This window comes from Rhyacophila brunnea, unplaced genomic scaffold, assembly GCF_057557595.1.
Source record: "Rhyacophila brunnea isolate RB1 unplaced genomic scaffold, BYU_Rbru_1.0 scaffold_2, whole genome shotgun sequence".
Lineage (NCBI taxonomy): Eukaryota > Metazoa > Arthropoda > Insecta > Trichoptera > Rhyacophilidae > Rhyacophila > Rhyacophila brunnea.
The window spans coordinates 57,827,197-57,851,514 of NW_028232859.1; the positions used below are offsets into that span (position 1 = coordinate 57,827,197).

The window sequence follows — 24,318 nt, forward strand, 5'->3', positions numbered from 1 at the left end:
ACTTTCTCAATAATATGTCAAAAACCATGAAGTTTGCAGAAAACAAGTTTTGACATTGTCACATTGTATTTAACTTATTAACATTATTTGACCTTATTCGTTTAGCTGCATTCTATAATTTATTAAAAATGGATCGACGGCCGATGCGATACGCTCATGCCGAGGGATATACCGATATTTCTTATAGTGGATCTGGAAGGTAATTACCTCGTTTTATTTTCGTACTATACATAGATGTTATATTTTAAAAAAGATTACGGATCTAAGTTATCTTGGTTTTCTTTGTCGAAAGAAGAGAGACAGAATCTATAATAATGCACTCTTTGGTCTTTGGCATAACATATTATCAAACACAATCAAAAAATGTAACGTGTTCATCTATGTAATAATACTGAATAAACAAATAATTGTGGAGAGCCCAATATCATATTATTATGTCATTTATAGATAATATAATGCCATCTCACGATGTAAAGATACCGATATTATTACCATTTACTTTTTAATAAAATATTGTAATTTCTGCATAGTTTCAGTTATCATTGTTTGTTTAAGAATTGCGCTATTCTTCAAAATATACTTAAACATAATTAAACAATAAGTATAAAACAAACAACTACTTACCTACCTGACAGAAAATACTAAATTCAAAACTACATAGGTACATACTTACTGTCAAAAACTTATAACGACCCGAAATTGTCATTTTTTTATGTAGAAATCAAAATGAATCTACTTAATATGCAATGTAAGAAAGATACTTAATTGAAAATTATTAGTAACACCGGTCAATAACAAAAGCATTATCAAGTGGCGGTTGGCAAGTTTTAATTAATTAAATGGTTTTTATGGTATTAATCTTTTGATCTAAAATAAACCAAAACCTGACAACTAAACTACCTACCGAGAAATAATTTTGATTAGAAACTACAAACTATAGTGACCGTAATTTGTTCTGTTATCGATAGGTTGTATCGAATCTTGTTTATTATTGTTAATGAAATACAATTTTCATTTGAATTTGTGATTGTATTAAGGCTATACCTAAGGCTAAGGCATGGTCTAAAAAGATCATGACTAGGCGATGCGCGGATTGCGGGTCGCGGGTGCAAATGACACAAGCCGAATGAAATATAATTTGTCATAAAAGTTCAAAATGCGTCCTTTTTATGTTATATTTATTATTATATTCGTAATAATAATAGTATATTCATTGACATGTTTTCTTTTTCAAGTACGTGCGGAACGTTTTTTAGTCATCTTTACACGATTTAAGAATATATTCATCCGACTCCATCACAAAAGAAATTGACGTGCGAACAGGTCGTCTATGCCTCTCCGAAGGCAACACGACCAAAATTTCGTTCCACATATTGTTGAAAATTATTTGCCATTTCACTTGTGTACGCTCTTAAGTACATTGCATAAATTGATCAGACATTTTGATTTCTACATCTAAAAATGTGAATTTCGGGAAGTTTTTCAACATTTCTTTTTGGTTATGGAACTATATCAGAAACATTCACTCTACAGAGTGACAAATTCTCCCCTCCTTTTACACGGTATATTGTATAGTGTCAGTTAGAAGTCTTCTAAGGAACACAAATATGTTCTACATTTTTGTCGCCTGACAAATTCTATTGTTTCTGATGCCAATGTATAAATTAATCTAAAAAAATAAACAAATGTATAACAACTGTTCTCATGACAAGTGCAAAATTCACTGACAAATAATTAAGTGTGCTAGCAATTGATGATGTTGACTGTCCAAACTGCATTTAATTTAATGGCAATACTTGTAGATTTGAACATGCGTTGAGTTTCAAACAAACGTTTGTGCGCATGCATTAATGTAGCAGCAAAAGTTTCCGGACAATTGTATAATTTGTTTGTAGACAGATATAATATGTAAGTATGTTTTAGGCTTCAGATGCATTGCTGCAGCAGTTATACTAAAATATAGTTTATGTTGTCTTAATTAGTGAGCTAGTTACTTGCGGGAGTGATGGAGATGTCCGTATTTGGGCTGGTCTGGAGGATGATGATCCCCGCAGCGTGTGCGTTGGCGAGTGGGCACTGGCGGTTGCCATGCGAGATGATAAATTGTACATTTCCACCGATAACCATGCTGTGCAAAGATACACTTATCCAGCATTTGACAAAGATGGCATCGTTGCTCGGTTTACGGCACCCATAACTCAAATCTCTCTCTCCAATAAGAATTCGGTAAGCTGATACTTAAACTAAATAATTTTTCTAATAAAATTTTCTTACCTATAATTGAATTTATATTTCTTATTTACAGGCGGCCCTCGACTTTCACACGTTGTTGGTTTCTGAAAATGTGTTCAAATGTCGAATGTTCTATAGTAGAGGGATGTAAAAAAAACATCAAAAAGTATACTGTAAAATATTTATTTATCAATGGGAATAATAAAGTTAACGAGGCGTATTAGTAATCAAGTGTTTTCTTTATAAACTTGTCAAGAGATAGTTGAATACCACCCTTTTATGTATTCAAGAAGGTGATGGGGAGCGACTGCATGGAAGCGCACAGTTTTTGCAATATCAACAAAAATCTAAATTTTAAAAAATGTACGAAATAGCGAATTGTGCGAACTTAGAACATTTGAAAATCGAGGGCCGCCTGTAGTTGGATCCTGGGTGTGAATGTCGATGATATTATTGATATACTCCTTTTTATTCCGAAATGGGGTTAAGGAAATGGTAATTTTTTTTTGTTTTTTTTTTATCACCGTATTGTTTTATTACAATACTGTATTGCTAAAAAAATTTTTTTAAGGAATATTGGAAAAAACCTAAATAATTAGATGACTACATAATTATGAATATTATAAGTATCCCAATTGATGCAATGAGCCTCCACATAGTGGATGTTGTGCCACTTTGATATTTATATTTTTTTTATGAAGAATGGTTGTAAATATATGCCTAACCCAATTATTTCATAAAATTATCAAATTATAGTTACAATAACAGTACATAATGTGGTCACCATATTATGCCTGGTTACCAGGGCTGGATTGTAGCCTAGGCATACTATGCAATTGTGTAGGACAATTATTATGAAAAACTTTATTTTAAAACAGAGCTCTAGACACGAATTCCGTAGTCTGTTTTTGCTGGAAGCACTATAATTCTTTAAATGAAAGTAGTAATATCAAAAAACAAGGATATTGTGTATTTATTATTAGTAGTATTAGACACGAAAAAAATCCTTACATCCTATTCTGAACGGAAAATTTTTGATTTGCAGTCCGGAAAACCTAAAATAAGAGCAATCACAAAATACTAATTTCAGTCACAAAGAAAACATGATCATTGTAAACACAGATGTTCATTTTTTTGTCATGCCTAGAGCCCCAAATTTTCTTAATCTAGCCCTAAGCCGGCTCTTACATTTAAACTCGTGTCGAATATGTCGATGTGACGTAATCGTTAATTACAAAACACACATTATCTTATGGACCTTTGCACACTGCAAAAATAAAACATTTTAGTTTGAAAAAAACATCTGGAGTCACATGCAACTATTTTCACGCAACATGCAGCGCAGGTATAATCCCGAAATGTTGCACTTCGTCAATCATTTTAGCTTGTTGTGTGACGTCACTGTCCTCGCACGCCCTTGCCTATACGCAGATAAGAAAGTTGCAAGTTTTTGATTTATGACTATCATTCCAGTCAAGATGATTTTCAATGTGCGACTGGGCTAAGAGTTACAATGAAACTCAGCAAAAGGTGGTTTTCCCATCCATGTAATATATATAATCTTAATTGTATTTTTTTTTTAAATAACCAATCATTTTTACATTATTTTTACCATTTGCAGAAGCTGGCATGTTGTTCGGAAAACATGGAAGCCAAATTGTGCTCTCTCGGAGAAGACAAAACAACCTCACCCCCATTGGTCCATGAAGGGCCAGTATTAGGAATGGCTATTTGCCCATTGGGAAAGTTTGGCATTACCTCGTCTGGCGATGGATTCTATAGAATTTGGGATTTCGAAGATAACTCCATTGTCAAACAGATCAATTGTATCCCAAAGGCAAATAGTTTTTATTCAGCCAAAGTCTTAGGTATGAATATTGTAGAAGAACCTATTGACGATTTGACTCCATGGAAGATTTTTTCTGCAGTTTTGTATTAGCCTTTTGTTTAATCTCATATTATTTTATTCCATGTCTCTCTGTGCTTCTCTCTCTCACGGGCATTCGTAGCTTAAAGGCAATTAAATTCAATTAAAGCATACTTGAGTGCGCGTAGATCTCAGTCTCGGATAACTGCTCCTAAAACATTCCATAAAAAACATGCTTTACGTCAAAACTTAACTGCCTTGTGAAATGCCCAATTAAGGGGTGTGGTGCGGGGCAGGTTTGGTTAGTAAGAAAATTAATGGTTCTTTTTGGAACTTATCATGTGACAGTCATACTTTCAAAACTTGCAAATAAAATAAAGCTGTGTTTGTCCTTCCAAAGATGTTCAAGAAAACATTCTCTACCAGATTGACCCTTAATGCGGATTCATTTTCGGATTCGGCAGTAGCAAACTTTACACGATTTTTGTCCAGATCTATCAAAAACCGCAAGCATTTCAAAACAATTTTAGATTCACCCAAACATTCAAGTGGTGTTTTATGCCCAATTCATGAAGTCACCAAATCCATATATTTTTAATCACAGATTATCTTTGTCTGAGTCGATTAATTCTAATTGTTATCCGTCACGAGATGAATCGTCAAATCGCTTCTCAATATGGAATTAAATCACCCATAAATTTTAATGTACTAACAAAATATTAATTTTGTGCTGGCTACCAATTTAACCTCACTAAAAATGTTCCAGAAATACCATCAAGTCTTCCTCTTGTTATATTTAGTTCTCTGAGTGAACATGAGGCGTCTAATTACAAAAAACGACAAGTCCACAATTCAATATTTTCGGGAAACAACGTTTTTATGTTTCAAGCTTCAATTATTTGTTTTAACGTGAGATTATTTTTTCCGTTGTATTCTATGTAGAAATTAGAACCAAATGGCAATTTGTTTCAGCCGATAAACTCTTAAATGTAATAAATATAGGCAAAATAAAATTGGACGTAGCGCTATTTGTATCTCACTTTTTAATTTACTCCTTATAAGGCACATATTTCCGTGGCACTGTCATGAGTTTACCAGATGCTACAGCATGGGAGACGCCCTTTTCAATATTGAATGTTCTCTTATTGGTGGACTTAAACACGCGCGAAATCAACCAAGCTTTAAATAATATGAAACACGGACTTGGCGCTTTTTGTAATAAATCGAGACTTAAAATATTTTTTTTCGTAGGGTTATGTCGCGTTTTGGAATTTATAGATCAATACATATTGTGTAAAATTATACAAAGAATACGTGCGTATTTTTTTCTCGATTTTGAGCAAATGTGGACTTATCGCTTTTTGGAATTAGACGCCTCACATATTATATTCTCTAGGATGCTACTATATTAGTAGAGTAAATTAAACTTTGTTTTTATTATAGGACGAGCGAGCTTCGAACCAATTACAGGAAAATTCCTGGCATATCCAAATAATAAAGAGATAATCATTTTAGACAATAAACAATGGCAACAGAAATACACGTTAACTCATCCCAAAGTAAGTTAAATTAAGTGAAAGTGTTATGTATTATCATGGTATTTTTTCATATTAGATATTTATGTTACAATAATTTGGTTGGTTACAGATCAAGAGTGCAATCTCAGTTTGTTTGTTTTCACCGTGTGGAAATTATATTGCCGCTAGTACGGTGACTGGACAAATTGTCATTTGGAATATAAATAATCTAAACCCTATAGGAATCACAGAACATCCAACATCTCATGGGGTGTGCTCTATGGCATGGAATCCATCAGGTATTCTTTCGTACTAATTGATCTTAATAATTATTGTTTTTGTAATTGTTATTCCTCACTGTTGAGTGCTGCGACCTCAACTGTTCGGAACAGCTCCATTACCCTCGACTACTCTGCCATTCCTTCCTGTACTCTGCTACTATTCTGAGAGACATTGGTAGAGAAATTCTCGTAGCGTCTGTCATGTGCCAATTTGTGTTATTGCTGAAGCACATGCTAAAATCTCGTACTCGCAAAATGAAAAACAAAATGTAAATTTAGTTGAAATAATAAAGATAGCAACATTAGGCGCCGACGAACGGCATGCAAGAATGTTAAGTTTGATTTGATCATCGTTCTAAACTTGTAACAGCTGTGTGAAGCATAGAACGAATAAATGATCAATAAAAAATTAACTTGCGTTGATATTAACCGCCATAACCCTGAGTTATAATGATTATGAAGTATTGTCGGACAGGTTGGAAATGGAAGTGCGCCACCTATCCATCGTAAGAAAATAAACTTCAAAAGGGGAAATCGGCATCATTTCCAGCAATGTAATCTATTACCTCCATCATGCTCTCACGTACTTGTATGGTCAAATAAACTGACTATTATTATATAGACGAATATTGAATCCAATTCGCACCTTTCACACATTCTAATTACCATTAACGATGACAAAATTGTCATGGTTTCATGGTTGTGTTAACGAATGAAATATGAAAATTTTTATATTGTATATCTAGTAATTTACTTGTTTAGTCAATATCATTTTCATACTCACAGACAATGGTGAGCTGGCTTACTGCGATATCACTGGACAGTTGGGAACAATTGTTAACTGTTTCGGAAAGCAAGCGAAAAAGAAAGATGATACTCCGGAAGAAGATCTCGATTTGATTGAGGTTATCGAGAGAGAAATTGGTAAAAATATATATTATTTTTCATTTAAATTTTTAATTAATAATTGGCTTTCATGAAATGTGTTGGGATACTAGATGCCTTCTATATTAGCATTTTTAAAGTGGTTTATATTGTGTTTTATGTCAATCAATAGTGTAATAAAGATGTAATACAAACCTGTTGTATTAATGTTATTGTAATCTACCTTCTTTTCTCGACGTTTTGGGCTCGTTGCAGAAGCCATTCTTTTGACAACGGCCTCTGTAACAAGCCCAAAACGTCAAAAAAAGAAGGATGAAGAACACACAGTGACAAACCAAAAATCTGTTATAATAACAAACAACCGTAAAAGTCTAAACATCAGGGCAGATTATTTTTTTTTAATGCAATCTTAAGGATCGTTCATTATCTAAAAACTTCTTTTCGGCTTGTAAGATTACTGCAATGCATTTTTATTTACCTACTGCCCTCGTAAAAATGTTTTAGATCATAAGCGTGAAGTTTGCTTCAAATTAACTTGTAATGCAAAATGACTTTCAACCTAATTTAATCGCCTTAGTAACTCCTTTTTCAATATTACTTTCGCATCATATTATACATAAGGCTCCTTCTTCATTGAAGATTTCTCTTCAACATTTCTGGATCCACAACGTCAGTGACAGTGATTAACACGAAAGGGCATTATTATTTCATGTTTATTTGTTTACAGATGATGATGGTAGTGAAATGAATGTAGATCATCAAGAAGATAGCGATGAAGACAATGAAAATGCAATTTCTTTAAATAAACTGAAGAATGAAACACTTCGAGGAACGCCGGACGAACTTGAAGAAATTGGGGACTTCAAAAGAAGGTCTCGCTCTCGCTCTAGATCCCCAGTAGAAAGACGTGTCACTCCTCAACCTCCCTTTCAACCATCTGCGACACCATTGACATTAGAACACAGGTATATAAGTTCTCTAAATATTTTTTATATAATTAATATATCTAAGATTCACGCATTACCTCTCAAAACAATATCGACTTTTATATTTTGTCAACCACATCAATCATGGCTAAAGTTGGGTATTTCCCGAGAACATTTCAATCTCGAGATTCGGGATTTCCCGAAATGATGAAATTTTGAATTCTCGAGATTCCTGTTCCAGAAAAGAATTCTTGAGAATTCCCGAGATATCGAAAATCAGTGTAAAAACAGACAAATTCCAAAAAAATATGACTTTTTATTTATTTAAGAAGACAAACAAAATAGAGGTAGGAAAACAAAAATAATTCAATCACTTATTAAAATGGAATTTCAAAAAACACAGACTGTCAATCGCTGCATCTGACAAATGCATACGCTTTTGAGACACAAAATTCCCTGATGTTGCAAAAATTGCGCTCATTTTGAGTCGACGTTGGCTTAATTGTGTTAAATGCCCCGATCAGTCTTTGAACGTTTTGTTTTATGTCCACTTTGTCATATAGAAAATCGTTTTTTCAATTAATATTTGATAATAAAGAAATCCCGAATCCCAAAAAAAGATTCTCGAGATTCGGGATGGGAAATCTCGAAAATTTCTCGAGAATTCCCGTCGGGAAATTCCCGAAACCCAACTCTAATCATGGCTGTTTAGTGAACTAAAAATCATTTCTGCTCTTTATGATACTCGTCTCCTCACTTCTTCTCACACTACATACAGCGCTCTGATGTGTTGACCAGAATTTCTAATTTCCACTGTACTACGGTTAACTGATAGCATAGAAAATAGCAGTGAAAATTCAAAATTGGAAGGAACAAACATATTTTGTATTTTATATAGATGTGCAATTTCTATTTATTTTATAGATACATGTGCTGGAATGAAGTAGGCATTGTTCGTTGTCACTCGACAGACACTGACAGCAGTATAGAAGTAGAATTCCATGATTCGAACACTCACCACAGCATCCATCTCAACAATCACCTCAACCATATTCTGGCCTCTCTCTCGAGTACCGTCCTCGTGCTTGCGTGTGAAGCTCCTAGGTAAGAGACCAAATTCTTCTCCAAATGGTATACCACTGTTGATAAGTCACCAAGTATTGATACCTTGCGATACTTTTTATCGGTATTTTGGTACTTTCATTTCCATCCAATACCGGTATTGATGCTTCTGTTCCGATAACATACAAATGCTAAAGCTCTTAACAATGGGGGTCACCGATGGCCGGCACAGGGTTAGTCTAAAGAAGCTGTGGGGGTCAGCGGTGACCGGCAAGGAAGACCTACGTTAGAGTCGATTTTCAGCGCCGGCGGGCACGCGCGCTGTGTATTATCCTATATGAGGTGGCCGGCATGGCTCTTCTGTATGTTACTGCAGCTTGGCCTGAGAATAGGTATTCCTTCAAAGTAACTAAAGATAGGCTCACTAATGTAAAGAATGTAATGAAAAAAAAAGTTTTCCTTTTAAATCGTAAATGTATTTTTATTGATATAAAAATGAAAATTGAAGAGATTATAAAAACGTAAGTTAATAAATTCAAATAAAATTATGTGAATTAATAAAAATAGAATTACAAAAATGATTATAATGTATATATATATTTCCAGTTTATATGTGTATCCAGGTCATGGCCCCCACATCCTGAAGCGGGCCCCCAGGCTAGGATGTTTGGTGGGCCCCCCTAGCTATCGCTAAGGGTAAAGTCAGTGTGACGCGCTGCAGTAGCATTATCCAAATTTAATGGTGTATTTTTAGCATTTTTTTATATTTTTAATATGTACTTACATCCATTTGAATTATGGATTTGTTAAGTATCGCTACAAAGTAAAAAATTGCATCGTGCACCCAGTCTTAATTATTAATAATATTAAAGGAAAATAGCGCTGCAGGCGACTTTTTTACCATTAGAGCAAATTTGTGATCTGTGATTATCTCGGTATGGTCGGCTTGTCACTCCGGGCCCTTCCTGATCCCGGGCCCCCAGGCTAGAGCCCTGTCAGCCCCCCCCTTGTGGGGGCCATGATCCAGGTATACTACACAATTTGAAAACTTTTATTCCGTATTTGTGTCTTTTCTGTTTATACTATCTGAATATAATTCGACCTCGAAATGGCACCATGCTCTCGTCAACACATATGGATAGGTGACCGGCGAAATGGCCGGCTCGGTGCAATATAATAAATTAACCTGTTGGTGCCGCGACGGACACATGAGGCCGGCACATCATAAAAACCAATATTTACGTAAAAATATCGTCAAAATAAAAAAAACATTATATTCTTTCATAACCTATCAAAATATAATACCTTAGAAACAAATAATCATTTTTTAACTATTTTACGTAAAACTTATTGGCGATGAATGTACTTTACTTTACTTATACGATACTTTTTAACTTTCTGATACTTTTTACGATTTTTCAGAATTTTGGAAGCCCTAAAAATAAGCTTTCGTCGACAAAATCATTTAATACTGATACGTACTTCCGATTCATTGCCAGTATAAATACTCTCTTTCAATACATAACTAATGTCAAGTGTGGATACTTTTTATTTTGACATCCTTATTATGGATTGCAATACCGGTATTTCAAAACTGGTATTCCAGTATTTTACGATACCGAAATACCTGTTTTAAAAATCAGACACAATATCGATATATTCAGTATTGAAAGTGGAAACAAATTGTATTAATTAATATGAAAGGCTAAACAGGACTGTAATTTTTTGTCAGGTTACGTGATGTCTGGTTTACTTCCGTGGCCGTTCATCATCCTTGGTGACCAACAATGACACATGCTATAAAATATTAATATTTTAAAGAGATTTTTACATTTATTATATTTATTGGTAGACACTTCTGTTTTTTCCAATTATTTTATGAATACCGAATAGGAAATACCGAAATACCAGTATTGGTATTTTCATTCGGTATTGCAATCCCTAATCCTTAGCCTTCGTCAATGCTATATAGAAATAGGATCCAATGGGTGATGGAACATACACAAAGTATGCTATGTGATAAAGTTTGCCAAATAGAATGACAATATACATTCATATTGCTTGAAGGCAAAATACCCATTGCAAAAATTCAGTCATTTAGTGGTACCCAAAGGGCACTAAACGACCACAGGGCTGCTCTAAAACACTGGATTGACGAACTCATCCATTTCGGCAGATGTACGTGGCAGTGAAAGGAGTTTAGAAGAGTAGTAAGTGCAAGATGCAGCATGGTGATACGGTGTTGACCTAAAAGGAAACTATTTACAATATCCAATTTTTTACATACATTATCATCTTTGATATTGCAGCAAACTGGTGTGTATAGCACTTGTCGGAGGTAGCAAAGAATGGAGTGTGTCGATGCCAGATTTGGAAGAAGTTGTTTGCATTACTGCAACCGATAACCTCGTGGCAGCTGCAACATCTTCCCGATTTTTAAGACTTTACACTCCACTCGGTACTCAATTACATGTAAGTATGTCTGCGTTTTTATAGCTATCTACTAGTCGTTAAATGATCCGTAATACTCCATTGATACGTATCTACTAATATGTAAGAACACAATATGATTCAATATTATGGCGTGTTAAATAATGATTTTTTGTCTACTTAATCCAAACTAACAGCAGTCTCTTTTTGTTATTTTCAATATGAGTCAAATATTCATTGGAATGTTCTATTTTTTGAGGTCAAGCATACATTTTTAGTTATTATTATTAAACTGGCGCTAGGGGCCGTTCAGGTCCATGGCCGACTGCACAACGTTTCTCCAGGAATCTCTGTCCAGCGCTCTCTCTTCCCAGTTGACTATCCCCAGCCTTTCCGCATCCCTTTGAATGTTGTCCGCCCATCTCCGTCGAGGGCGGCCAAGAGGTCGAGTGCCAGCTGGTGTGCCTTTGTAAATCCTATAGAGAGTTCTAGATCTTTCAGATCGTACAACGTGGCCCGCCCATCTGAGCCTTCTTGACCTCAGAATATTAGTGATTCTAGGTTGGTATCGGTCGAAGAGCTCAGCGTTTGTGCGGATGCGCCACCGGTGGTTCTCATTGACGGGTCCAAGTATTCTCCGGAGGATTCTGTTTTCAAACACTTGGAGCACCTTTTCTTGTTTTTCTGTTAAACCCCACGTTTCACATCCATACATGACGATTGGCTTGATGACCACGTTATACACCCGGAATTTCGTTTTGATGGACAGCATTTTGGACCTGAACAGACGACTCAGCGCGAAGTACGCTGCATTTCCACTTCTCAGTCGGTCAGAGAGCTCTAGGGACATTTCATTTTTAGAGGTAATGTTGGAGCCCAAGTACTTGAAGAGAGAGGTTCTCTCGAACGAGGAGTTTCTTATTCCAATGTTTCCAGAGGGTTCAATGCCTCTTGTCATTTTCAAATACTTGGTCTTTCCCACATTTACTCGTAGGTTCAACCTTTTCGCTGTGTCCTCCAGAGGAGTGAAAATATCTCTGACTTCTTCTTCAGATTCTCCGAGCACCACCAAATCATCTGCGTAGTTTGTTTTTCACATATTGTTTTTCAATTTGTGCATGAGTCAGCGTATGGTCCTAATACGTTGAGCAAGTGGCTGACATCCATTTCTCGTAAAAATAAAATCTGTTAATACAAACCTCCACTCCGTGGAGGCCCATATGATTCTATTAGGATCGGACATGGTCAAAAGAAAAAAAAAGAATGTAATTCACGTGGCAGCAAGGCATTTGCTTTATTGAAACGAATCGAAATGATTCGCGTAGCATTGTTGCACTACTTTCTGTTTAACTATTTGCTTGATGGGTTGCACTCGGGTCGATTTCCTTCATTGAAGCAACTTGTGATATACGACATTTTTCGTTTTGTTGTCAGGTGCGAAAACGAACAAAGCAGATGGTTTGCCGACACATGAACATTTTACGTACAATTGACAGTGAGAGAAACATTCATTTTATAGTTTCAAGCCACAAACACTCAAGGATTGGCCTTGTAATTTGTTGATCGTCATGCCGAATGCAAGATGAATTGGAAATTAAATTCGTTTAAACTTGAATGGCATATCAGTTGGGATCATCGAAATTCTCGGAATGAAAACTTCCTCACCTTTGATTATAGTCGCGTGAATCAAATTGCCCATGAGTTTTCTCACCACCAAACGCGTTCCGTTACATAGTTTTGTTGGTTCAGATTTCAAAGCATAATGGCTACCGAGCCAACCTTCAGTTGTAAATTGTGCGGTGGCAAGCCAGGCAAATCAAATGAGTTTAAAAATTCAGTTGGATAGTTGGTTGCTTCGTCTTCGTTTGTTACACAGTCGATAGATTTGAATATTATAAAATAAAATATACTCCGCAAACGAAATGCGCTCTCTCAGCGTGTCTTCGAACCCAGAAACAACTACCTGACCCCCCTTTTCTTGGAAAGGATTTCCGGCCTAGAAGACCCCGGGCCAAAAATTACCGTAATATTTTCGAAAGTTTGTCAAGTGACTTCCTCTTACCCCGCACCCCGAGGGGCAAAGATCCCCTTTGATAAATAGTTTGTGACGTGACGTGAAACTTAATACAAAGTGAAAAGTACCGTTAGATATCTAAAGTTAATCTACCCCCACCCCAAATGTCCGTGTCGTGTAAAAGCGAAAATCCCCGTTGAGTTGTTTTAAAATAATGTAATAAAATCAATGCTCGCCCAATTATAATGACAATATTTGTATAACCATAAATAAACCTAGCTCTGCGCGGATCTTTCAAATTGAAAATCTGTGTTATCAATATATCTATTTGTGTCCGTTATGTCTCACTCCCCAAACATAAAAAAATGCCCGAATGAAGGACTCCACAACACCCACGTGAGTTCCAGAAAGGTATTAATACGTATAAGAAATCATAGGATTACTGCTTTCATTTATTTGTTATTTTGATGTAAATTTTCGATATTTCGCTTGAAATGGATTTTATAAAACCTCTGAAATACCTAAACAATATTTAGCTACTATTCACATAAAAATATATCTATCTTTCAGAACCATTGTTTTTCTTTCATTCAGTAAAAAAAAATTCAGTAATAAAAAAAAACCACTAAAGCTGCGATTTTTAGCTGTCCACATATTGTCATATTAATACGAATGCTCGATTACATTTCAATTAGCTAATTCTAAAACACAAAATCCATGTCACCTCCTGATAGATTCGAAAAGTATTACCATAAACATATTTATTAATACATGCGCACACTCCCATCTAATTCAGTTTCTGTGTATGTGTCATGAAAAGGGACACCAATTAGTGTATCTTTGTAATAATTTCACAGACGCTGTGTTTGTCTGGACAAATTATTAGCCTTACTGGTCGAAGAGGACTTCTTCACATTGTCTATCACATGACAGATCCAGGAGTGCAGGATCAACAGATGGCCATCGACACAGTTCAAGTACACGGTATGATCCTTTTTTAATGATATCATACCTATTTTATATATAAAATTAATAATGTCGACTGAGGGTATTCGGTGGAATTTGAATTTAAATTCTAGTTGATTTACAGTCGACACTACAACAGTCCACACCAGATATAGTCCACACTAGCAACCTAATTTTAAATTACAGTCGAACTTGGTTATTACGATCACGGAAATAGCGAGATCTCGGATGTAATGAGGAAACATACGTTTATGATTTTCTCCATACATTTATGTTCTCCATACGTTAATGTGTCGATCGTTTAAAAACAACATTTTCGACCCTAAGCAGTAAAATCCGATCTGGCAGTTAACTCGACCGATGCCGCCGGGATCGGATTACGTTTATGACACTAGTTAAGTGTCTAAGTACCTAATTGGTGTTTTCGCCGACATTGAAAAAGTATCCACGCATATCGTTGAAGTTGTATGTAAAAAATCCAAGCTTTTTGCAGTCAGTAGGTTCAGCACTTCATTACAATTAACAACTTCTTTTATAGTTATGAATGCCATGTTTGTTTCGGGGATTTTTACGATGGTTTTCAGATATTTTATGTTCTATGCTTAAATAGAATGTGGCGCGAAAAATGTTATATAACGAGTAATGCATATAACGAGCAAATTCAGTCGGTCCCATCTTCCTTCTAATAACCAAGTTCGACTGTTATTAAATTTGATTTATTTATAAACTAAGTTTGTACCTGATTATCTCAAACTCTAATAATATGAGTGTTGATACTGTTTTATTCCGGGTCTGCAAATGACCACTTCAAATTCTTCCATTTATTCTCCGTTGCGTGTTTAGGAGACAAGGTGCGAACTATAACAGAAGGAACACGTGTCCCACTATCTGCAGGGGCATTGCTCAGATGGATAGGCTGTTCCGACCGAGGCTCAGTCGTCACAATGGATTCCGCTGGAGTTCTCCGACTTTATCGAAAATCTGACAGACTCTGGGTACCTTTGTGCGAAACGCAGAACCACACCAAAGGTGTCTCTGACACTTTCTATGTGATTTCTGTGAGTATTTACAGAAAATACTTCAAATTAACTATTTTTTTATTCAACGTATAATTCACAAAATTTAAGAATGTAACATTCTAATTATTGAACATACATATTCGTTGAATAAAAAAAGTAGTTGATTTAAAAAGTATTACCAAGTTCATGTGAGTTTCAAAAAAAAATCGTGGAGTGATCCGTGATGTCGGTTAGTAATTAAAGTAATACCTACTTTGATTTAAAATACAAAAGCAGATCGCCAATAGTAGCTCAGTTTGGAAAGCGCTTCAGTGAATATTAAAAGCCATTAGTTAAATTTGTCGCAATTAAGTATGGCTCTTTAGCACAGTGGTCTATGTGCATGGGCATGATACCCGATTAAACTAACGATATTATGAATATTTATATTAATTTGACCAAACATTACCAATAAACTAAATTTTTATTAAAACCACAAAAGCTGGTCAAAGATTTTTTCTAGTGGGTATATCAAATTATGTATGTTGAACTTAATCACTGTTGATATTGATAAAAAAAAGTTTCACATAATTTTCATAGCTGCTAGTAGGCATGTTTTGATTGATAAAACAATATTTCTGCTATCTAGGAATACGGCAAATGTTTTCTTCTTTATATGGCATTCGACGAAGCAGAACCTATTGTCAGTATTTTTTTTTTACCATGTTCGATCCTCAAAAGATCATATGGGCCTCCACAGAGTGGAGGGTTGTATTAACAGATTTTTATTTTATGTTGGATGTTAGCCACTTGTTCATCCTATTAAGTCCATACTCTGGATCCAAACACACATTGGAATGTGAATACGACATTATCAGTCTGATGCGTAACCGCTCGGCCATTGTGGGAGACTGTTAGTATATTGTAGTAAAGTGTTTGTTAAGGCCCTCCTCCCACGGCGCAACTGAAATCTGACGGATCTGGTTGGTGAGGGAACTCATAAACTGACCAATGTGATGCTTCGCATCACCGAATCTACTGATATTGGTACCACTGTTTTACGGTGACTGGAAACTTGAGAGACCGCGCGATTAGCATGTCGCGTCTCTTCGCGACCGTTTTGAAACTGAGAGATTCCAGTCTCGCCGTCAGCGAGCCGCCATTGAAATACATAAGTTAGATATTGGTTGGAATTTTAGTTTCAGTTCCGTCGGATTTCAGTTGCTCCATGGGAGGTATGTAATCATGTTAAGTCACACCGCCATCGTTTTCAGGGTTTGTAGTAACAGGCCTTATTCCAAAGACCTCTTTCTGTATTTTAATCTATTCTATCTTACCGTGTAAAATCTGGATCCTGTATTTAAAATCCCACCTTGTAGCTCTCTACATAATTGTGAACGTTTTTAGGTTAAATTTAATTTTATAATAATTTTCCAGGTTAGCGAAGAGACTGAAAGCGCTCGATTGATTCTGTGCCGAGGTGCTCCTTTCCCCCCTACTGCCCCCCGGCCAACTGTTATGCAGCTACCTTTAAGAGTAATTTTTTTGAAGTATTGATACTTGTTATACTGAAATGTTGATAATTTTTATAGTGATTATTGAGATAACTTTTCTTTTTTTCAAACAACAGCTGCCGTTCTGCGAAATGGAAACAGAAAAGAGCCAACACGAGGAAGAATTACGGCGATTGGCTTTACTTGGATCTGAAGATGGGTCAGCAAACTCTAGGATTGAAATAGCTCTTAAATTATTTGCGGTAAATACCATTATTTACTCTGTATCATTATTATATAATCTCTTGATGTTGTTCTTACACAGACCAAGCAACCAAACAGTAAGGACAGGTGAACTAAAAATGTCTTGTTTTAAACGGGTAGCACAAAAATAAGTGGGTTTACTTCCGGGTGTAGCTGTGATAATGAATAATGGAGTTGAATTTGCTCAAGGGTTCTATGATTCTAATGCTTAAGTAGGCTGGCTTTTTAAATATTTACAATCAAATCTCTTGCCGCTTATTTTTTTGTGATTGTCAATGTTTCCTAGTGCGCAGGGGCCCCTAGCGCTAGAGTCGTGACTGAGCCCAATCACCTTTAAGACCAAGCCCTATTGTTTTGTGACCTCACAGAAAATCAAACTCAGAGCCCTCAGATGAGAAGCCAATGTCTTACGCAATGGACTTTGGAGGCCACCATTACGACACTAGCACAACTGCTACCTGTCTTGTAAAATTGGTCACAATCTAATGATCATATTTATTATATACCATACCATAGGTACATATAAGTTATTTTTGTATGATCATTTTTATTCACTTTTGTATATTTTCTTTTATTTTAAAAACTAATTAACACCTCAATTGCAGGGTGTGATTAATATGTAGTTGCAGCGAAAGCATTGTGCCTGGATTGTGATGGTTGTGGATTCAAGTCCTAGTCATTCCAATTTTTTTTTTTAATTATTTCTAATACATTATGTGTTTCAAAGGTGTTCCAAATCATTAATGATGTGTAATTAATATTTTTCCAGCACTCAATTCACTCATAGCTATATATATCATTTTTCAGTTGGCATGCCGGAGTGAAATAGAGCAACGCGCATCAGAGTTAATAGAAGTGATTGGAGAGCGCCGCGCCGTGGCCCCCGCCGCCCGTTACGCCTCGCGTCTCGGCAAAATGCATCTTGCTGATAAACTGTCCGGTCTAGCCCAGCAATTGGAGAGCCAGGAAACACCCCAAGAAATGATCTCACAAGATAATGAAGAATCGGAAGAAATGAATGATACGCAAGACGCAGATAAAAGTTTAATCATTTCAAACCACAAATCTAGTAGGGAAACGATTACTCCTCTTAAACCAGCGGTAAATATTATAATTTATTTTTGGTTATCGCTACTTTGACCTCCATATTCTGCTACATTCAACCCAATGTGTCTAAATAACATCCTGTGTGATTTTATCGAAAAGTCACAGGACTTTCTGAGATATCATACGCAGAATATCTTATCTATAAGTGGTGTACATTTTGAAGTTTGAAGGATGTGTAATCTAATTTGGAAGTGATTACTTATTATTATAACAACTGATTGTTTTTAAAAGTAAGTCGGTTGGGATACCTCCCCATCATGGAACCGTGCCGCCTTGGAGTGGAAATAGTGATTTACCTCTCATAATCAACGAATACTTACTATGATTGTTACTTTTCAGCCTATGCCGAAGTTGTCACAGGGAGGCCATCGAAATCCATTCCGTAAAACAATCGAATCGTCTGAACAAAATGGTAGCTCAGACCGTGCTAGCCCTCTATCATTGACAGAAAGAACGTTAGTCGTTAATCAAAATACAACAATTGAATCTCCTTCACAACCCGTAAGTGAATGTATTTATATAATTTTCTTCATATCTTCAATCTGTATTCTTGAATATTTGTGAAAGAATTTAGTGAGATATCTTACGATATTTAGGGGCCCATCCACATTGACGTCACACGATTTTGGCTATTTTTTAAACCTCCCTCCCTTATTGTCATATATAATTTTACTCCTCTGTGTATACGTCACATTTTTAATACACTCCCCCCCCCCTAAACGTTAAAAAACAGAAAAATTATTTTAAATAGTTATCCTTAAATCCTCAATATTGTGTTTTCAGATCCTTTTTTTTTTGTTTACTTTGTGACATCACATTTACTCTGACCCCTCCTCCCTCCTTCGTCTCAAATCATTACATTATATCAGACCCCCTTCCTCCCTAGAGTGTCATTTATGTCATATATTGACAGCCCCGTATAATGACATAATATTATAATTAATTATGATCTTGAATGACTTTTTTTAATGTCTACAAGGGTACGTGTTTAGTCACAAGATTTATATTGCTTAAGGCTTTCATTGTTGGTTATTATCTTAATTCGTTTTTGGGTTGTCACCGTTGTGTTCTTCCACCTTCTTGCATAGTAGTCATAAAACGCGAACCAGTTGAATTCTAATCTGCTGCAGAAAATTAGCATTGGTCTGATGTGTCTGAAAAACCTCAGAACATTCTGAATACCAACCATTACTTATAAAAAGCAACAGAATGCTGTTGACCCAGTTGCAGTTTTAAGAACTCTGAAACATACAATGATTGAAATTCACCATAATCTAAACAATATTAATAGTGATGATGGACTACCTTTTAAAAACATCATGACTTTCGGGCCTTTCAGCCAAAATCCAAAATCTAATCTAGTGTCTTTAGTCGCAATTAACACTGTCAACTATCATCCCTTTTTTACTTTGAGCAACGTTTGCTGTCAGCTAAACTGAACCATTTTCAACACACTTAAAGCGGCGTTGGCATTTATGCATTTAATTTCATTGCACTTCACTATGTTATCTCTTGAGAATAACTTCCGGAACGACCCAGAAACATCGAAGCAAGAAGATGGAAGAACACACAGTGACAACGATTACAAGATTTAATTTATCAACATATTGTCACCCCATTTTAAATTGTAAAGTTTTTTTGAATTGCTCTCGGTATATACTCACAAAGGTTTGTGAATTTGGTACATCGCGTTTTTATGAACGTTTAACCTGATTTCTACTATGCCGTGTATTCCAATAATATATTTGGACTCAATCTTTAAACACTATTAACTCAATACTAATTAATTAATTGTACTTAAAACAAGTTAAAAGTGGAATGAAAATGAATTTTATTGGTTATTAATTTTTATTGAAACTTTGCAGATTCCGAAAAATTTCCCTTCGGAAACATTCGTGCAATGGTACCAACGGAATAAAGAGAACCTCCAAGCAGAGAACGCCGATCTTACACCGGCAGAACTGACAAAATTCGCTATGAAGACTTTCAAGTCACAACAACAAGCTATTACATATGAAGGCACTCCTAAAAGGAAGCTCTCACCACCTCCCAAGGATGGGAAATCCAGAGATGATGGAAAAGTTGCACCAAAACAATCAAAACTTAGTGCCTTTGCATTTCAAAAGAGAAATTAAACCAATGATTATTTGTGTACTACTTTACACATTTTCGAAAGAAGTTATTTCATTTGAATCTTATTTAGAATAATTGATGTTGTGTACGAAGCGTCTTTCGATCTGCAGATGCGCGACTGGTGTTGCCATCGCATTTGTGTTGTGAGTGATTTTATAATTTTATTTTGAAAATCATTAAGGAAGATTTTAATTGGATATTTTAAATTTTTAAGATTTTTGTATTATAAAAGTGCATGCTTATTTGTAAATGTTTCATTCATTTTTACTGTTTTAAGTATGTAAATTAATCGTATCGTTAAATTATTCTCAATACTATGAAAGCAATCTAAGTAGGTCATTATTAATTTTATATTTTATGATTATTCTATAAATAAAAATCGTCATTTATTGTAAATGTGTTTTGTTATTTTATTTCAACGTGGTACATATCGTCGGTGTTTTGTAAAAAGGGCGAATTAACCAAAATGCTACTTTACAGGAGGAGGATTTTTAACTTTTGACATTTATTTGTTTTTTACCTGTAGATGATTATAAATATCTAACAAGTTTATAATAAAGCTTAGAAAGAATACTGTCATTATAATAGGTATTATTATATAATATTTTAAAAGGCCTAATATGTCACATTTGCTTTTTATTTCGTAATTTTAGTCGATTATCGTTTTTAAGTACTTTCCTGTAGAGATAAAAAGTTGCCATTTTTACACAACAAAGCTGGTGGGGTACATATTGTATTTTCATTAAAATCTCGATTTCGCCAAAATGGTTGATTCTCCCTTTTTACAAAACACCGACGATATGTACATTGACATATAACTTATGACAGAATCATTGATATACCATTTTATTGTGGTCGTTAATTGTCTTCTGGGCGAGGAAATATTCCTTCATCAAACATTCGCTTCCACTCGGATCCGTGTGGATAAGCAAATTTCTCCAACGAGTCCACTATGAACTCAGTACTATATCCCTGTAGCTAAAATAATAAAATAATTCATTCTTAAAAATGCCATCGCAATTTAAATTCAAAATTTTAATTTGTGTTTGCAAATTATTTAAAATTTATAAAATAGTGGTTTTTTATGGTAAATAGGCTATTTTCTCTATTTAGTCTGATGAATACAAAAACGTCAATGAATATCTTCTCTATTAGATAGAGTTTGGTGACTTTTTTCTTCAGACAATAACAATATCTCAACACAAAATCCTGCTCTTCTCTTATCCAGCATTACTCATGGAATCGAAATAGGCGCTAGTTTTAATAAGAACCAAATATTGCCAAAACTCAGTGTGGAATGAGAAATTAAGGTAATTGTGTCTAGTTTGGTACGAAGATTTGCGAAACTGACGAACACTGTGTTCACTCATCCCACTAATTGTTTGAAAACCACTGCATTAGACAGAAAATGAATTCAAATCATTTGATTGTCTAGACCAGTGGTTCTCACGTGAAATTTAACTGTGGCCGCACAATTGACGTTGACAGTTCTATGGAACTTCTGATTGAAAAAATTAAGGCTAAAATTTATTTACTAAAAAAATGGATCAATTTATTTATAGACAAATCCATTTAATAAAAGACATTTGAACATTTTAGTACATATCTATTTATTTAAAAATAATGCAAATGGAAATTCCTCAATACTCCTTTTTACCAATGCGCGCCGCATGGCTGCTTCTAAGTTTACATCTGTCAACTGGCTTCGATATTTGTTTTTTATGAATTGCATTACACTGAATGATCTTTCACAGTATACAGTAGTAGGAAAAATCGACAATATTAATAAAGCAACTATTGCCAATTCTTTGAATTGACTTGATTCTTGGTCAACGTATAACTTCGACCAAAATTTTTCAACCGTGGTATTATTAGAATGGATTTTAAGTATTTGGCCATGACTCATTTCCAATAACGCATGTTTAACGTTAGCCCAGTTAATTAAATGAAATACTGAAAATTATGTTGGTGGCCGCACATGAGAACCACTGGTCTAGACTAGCTTATGTCTATAATACATAATTATCTTTACCTGAGGTGCTATATAATGTGCCTTGTGAACTCGTGCAGGATCTACAAAATGCTCATGTTGCTGGTCGACGTACTCTATGTAACGATTCTCCATTGTGCCTGATAGACTTATATAGTCCCACATTTGAAGATGCTGGACCATTTCGCAGAGGCCAACCCCACCAGCGTGAGGACACACCAACACTAAGAGAGTGACATAGTAATTAGTAACTGATATTATATAGAGTCTAAGGGTGTCGAAAGACGAAACCTGGGATGCTAAAACCAGTTCCTATGAAAACTATCATAAATTAAAATTTACCTAACGACCATATGGAGGTAGAACATTTAGATGATAAGGTTAGTAGGATTTCAATGGTTAACAAATGAGGTAAAAGTCATTTATCACTACTGTCGAACAAGATCTTCTTGTCAACGTGTTAAAACCGTGAACTAACAAGCCCCTCCTATTTAGTTAATTGCACTTCGACTACAGCGACTTCCGGTTATTGCCTAGATCTTCTTGTCGGACAGTATCTTTTATCTTTTTTTTTATTTTGTGTTGACCAAATTTTTTTATAACGTCTGTACTTGCGACTCGACTAGTATTTTTTATTCAATACTGAGTGTACATGGCATGAATGTAGATTCTTATTATTGAAAATACATAATTTAAAATAAAAGTTGGTAGCTTTTTCTTAAACTTAGACAGCGTGGTTATATTATAGAACTACATAATTTGTATGCGCCAGATCTGGATAAGAACACTCACCTGTCTAACTATTTTTTAACGTTGCTGAAGTTACAGTACACTCTCAGTAATCCGCCGCTCGATTATCCGACAACTACTATAAACCGCTGTTATTTTTACTAGTTGAAAGCACAAAATCGAGCTCTATAATTCGCCGTTATTCGATTGTCAAATTCAGTAGTCCGCTGCGTACAAGTATACAATGCAGATGTGACGGGTTTATTTTGGAAACTTCTCCTTCATAAAACGTACGTTCATCGCGAAGATAGTAATGTACCAGGGAGGAAAGTGCCCAAGGACCGCATCACAATTATGCCGTGCTCCAATGTAACCGGGATACACAAACTGAAGCTTTTTGGTCATAGGGAAAGCCATCCCTATGACCTAAGCCATTTAAGAATATCTGCCTCACTTGAACAACTGGTTGTGTCAAGTGATTTACTGTTTAATATTTAGTTAATAAACTTAGTTTATAAATATGTATAATTTATTAAATGCTTGATTTTGATTATAAATAAAACCACTTTGCTAGTATGTATAAATTTCTCAAAAAAACTATTTTTACGAAATACCTGTTTTAATTTTTATATATGTACGCATGCATGAATGTAGTATGTATGCACTATAATCCGCTGTTTTCACTAATTGGACACTTGTCTGGTTTTTGGGGTGGCGGATTAATTACTGAGAGAGTACTGTATATTTAATGGAATTCTTCCACGTACACGCCAATTCAATCTATAGTTAAGCATCCGTCTATAACAAATTACCTTTCAGTTTATGAGCCATGAGATAAACCGAGAGAATCTCGTTGACTCCTCCAATACGAGCTGAGTCTATCTGACAAAACTGCATTGCTCCCGCCTGCATGAATTGTTTGAACATTACTCTGTTAGCACACATCTCTCCCGTTGCTACTCCAATACCAAGTGGTCTGTAGATATAAAAGCAGGAATATTTACTATCTGCCTATACACAGTGTGGTAACTGGACAATCTAAGAGAAATTGATGTTAGCCACTTACACACTATGGGTCCAAACACATACCTACTGAAAAACAACATATGAATTTGCCAGACCTTCAATAAAAAATAATTTTACCCCCTATGAAGTATGAAAAAAAATACAAAATATATTGGTGAATGGAATATTACGTCTTTTTCTTCTTCATCTGGACCTCATGATGAGGATCATGACCCGGACGTTTAAAACAGTCTTCTCAATGGGTTGGACCCAATCCTCTCGGCAACGACACGCAAGACCTGTTTCAGCGGAAGACCCGACACTAACGATCCTAATAATTATAACCGTTAGGCCAAACACATACGATAACCACGTCTTATGGATGCAAGTATTTATTAGTACTTATCATCATCGCTAGA

General features: G+C 35.3%; 2 protein-coding genes across 2 annotated transcripts in view; one reads left to right on the plus strand and one right to left on the minus strand.

The window, feature by feature from the left end:
- Window positions 1-20,571, plus strand: Ctf4 (Chromosome transmission fidelity 4). Its single transcript, XM_085946977.1, has 16 exons — window positions 1-199; window positions 1,983-2,226; window positions 3,854-4,100; window positions 5,543-5,658; window positions 5,747-5,915; window positions 6,684-6,821; window positions 7,510-7,747; window positions 8,633-8,812; window positions 11,080-11,242; window positions 14,072-14,198; window positions 15,024-15,238; window positions 16,616-16,714; window positions 16,809-16,934; window positions 17,743-18,036; window positions 18,382-18,543; window positions 19,908-20,571. Exons 1-16 carry the CDS (start codon window positions 129-131, stop codon window positions 20,175-20,177), a joined length of 2,859 nt encoding a protein of 952 aa, XP_085803103.1. The 5' UTR covers window positions 1-128; the 3' UTR covers window positions 20,178-20,571.
- Window positions 20,561-24,318, minus strand: part of LOC147072596 (mitochondrial enolase superfamily member 1-like) — an 11,764-nt gene continuing 8,006 nt past the window's right edge. Inside the window, exons 7-9 of the mRNA XM_085946999.1 lie at window positions 23,707-23,870; window positions 22,208-22,389; window positions 20,561-21,153 (exon numbers count right to left, since the gene is read on the minus strand). Of these exons, the coding sequence (XP_085803125.1) occupies window positions 21,034-21,153; window positions 22,208-22,389; window positions 23,707-23,870 (466 nt within the window). The 3' untranslated portion in view covers window positions 20,561-21,033. The remainder of the gene's footprint in view (window positions 21,154-22,207; window positions 22,390-23,706; window positions 23,871-24,318) is intronic.

What these genes read in the sequence shown, in the direction of transcription:
- Ctf4 (XM_085946977.1), top strand. Translation starts at nt 129, where the DNA reads ATGGATCGACGGCCGATGCGATACGCTCATGCCGAGGGATATACCGAT. An exon ending in CACTCGGTACTCAATTACAT is followed by an intron (nt 11,243 to 14,071) that starts GTAAGTATGTCT and finishes ATAATTTCACAG; the next exon opens with ACGCTGTGTTTGTCTGGACA. An exon ending in TTATGCAGCTACCTTTAAGA is followed by an intron (nt 16,715 to 16,808) that starts GTAATTTTTTTG and finishes TTCAAACAACAG; the next exon opens with CTGCCGTTCTGCGAAATGGA.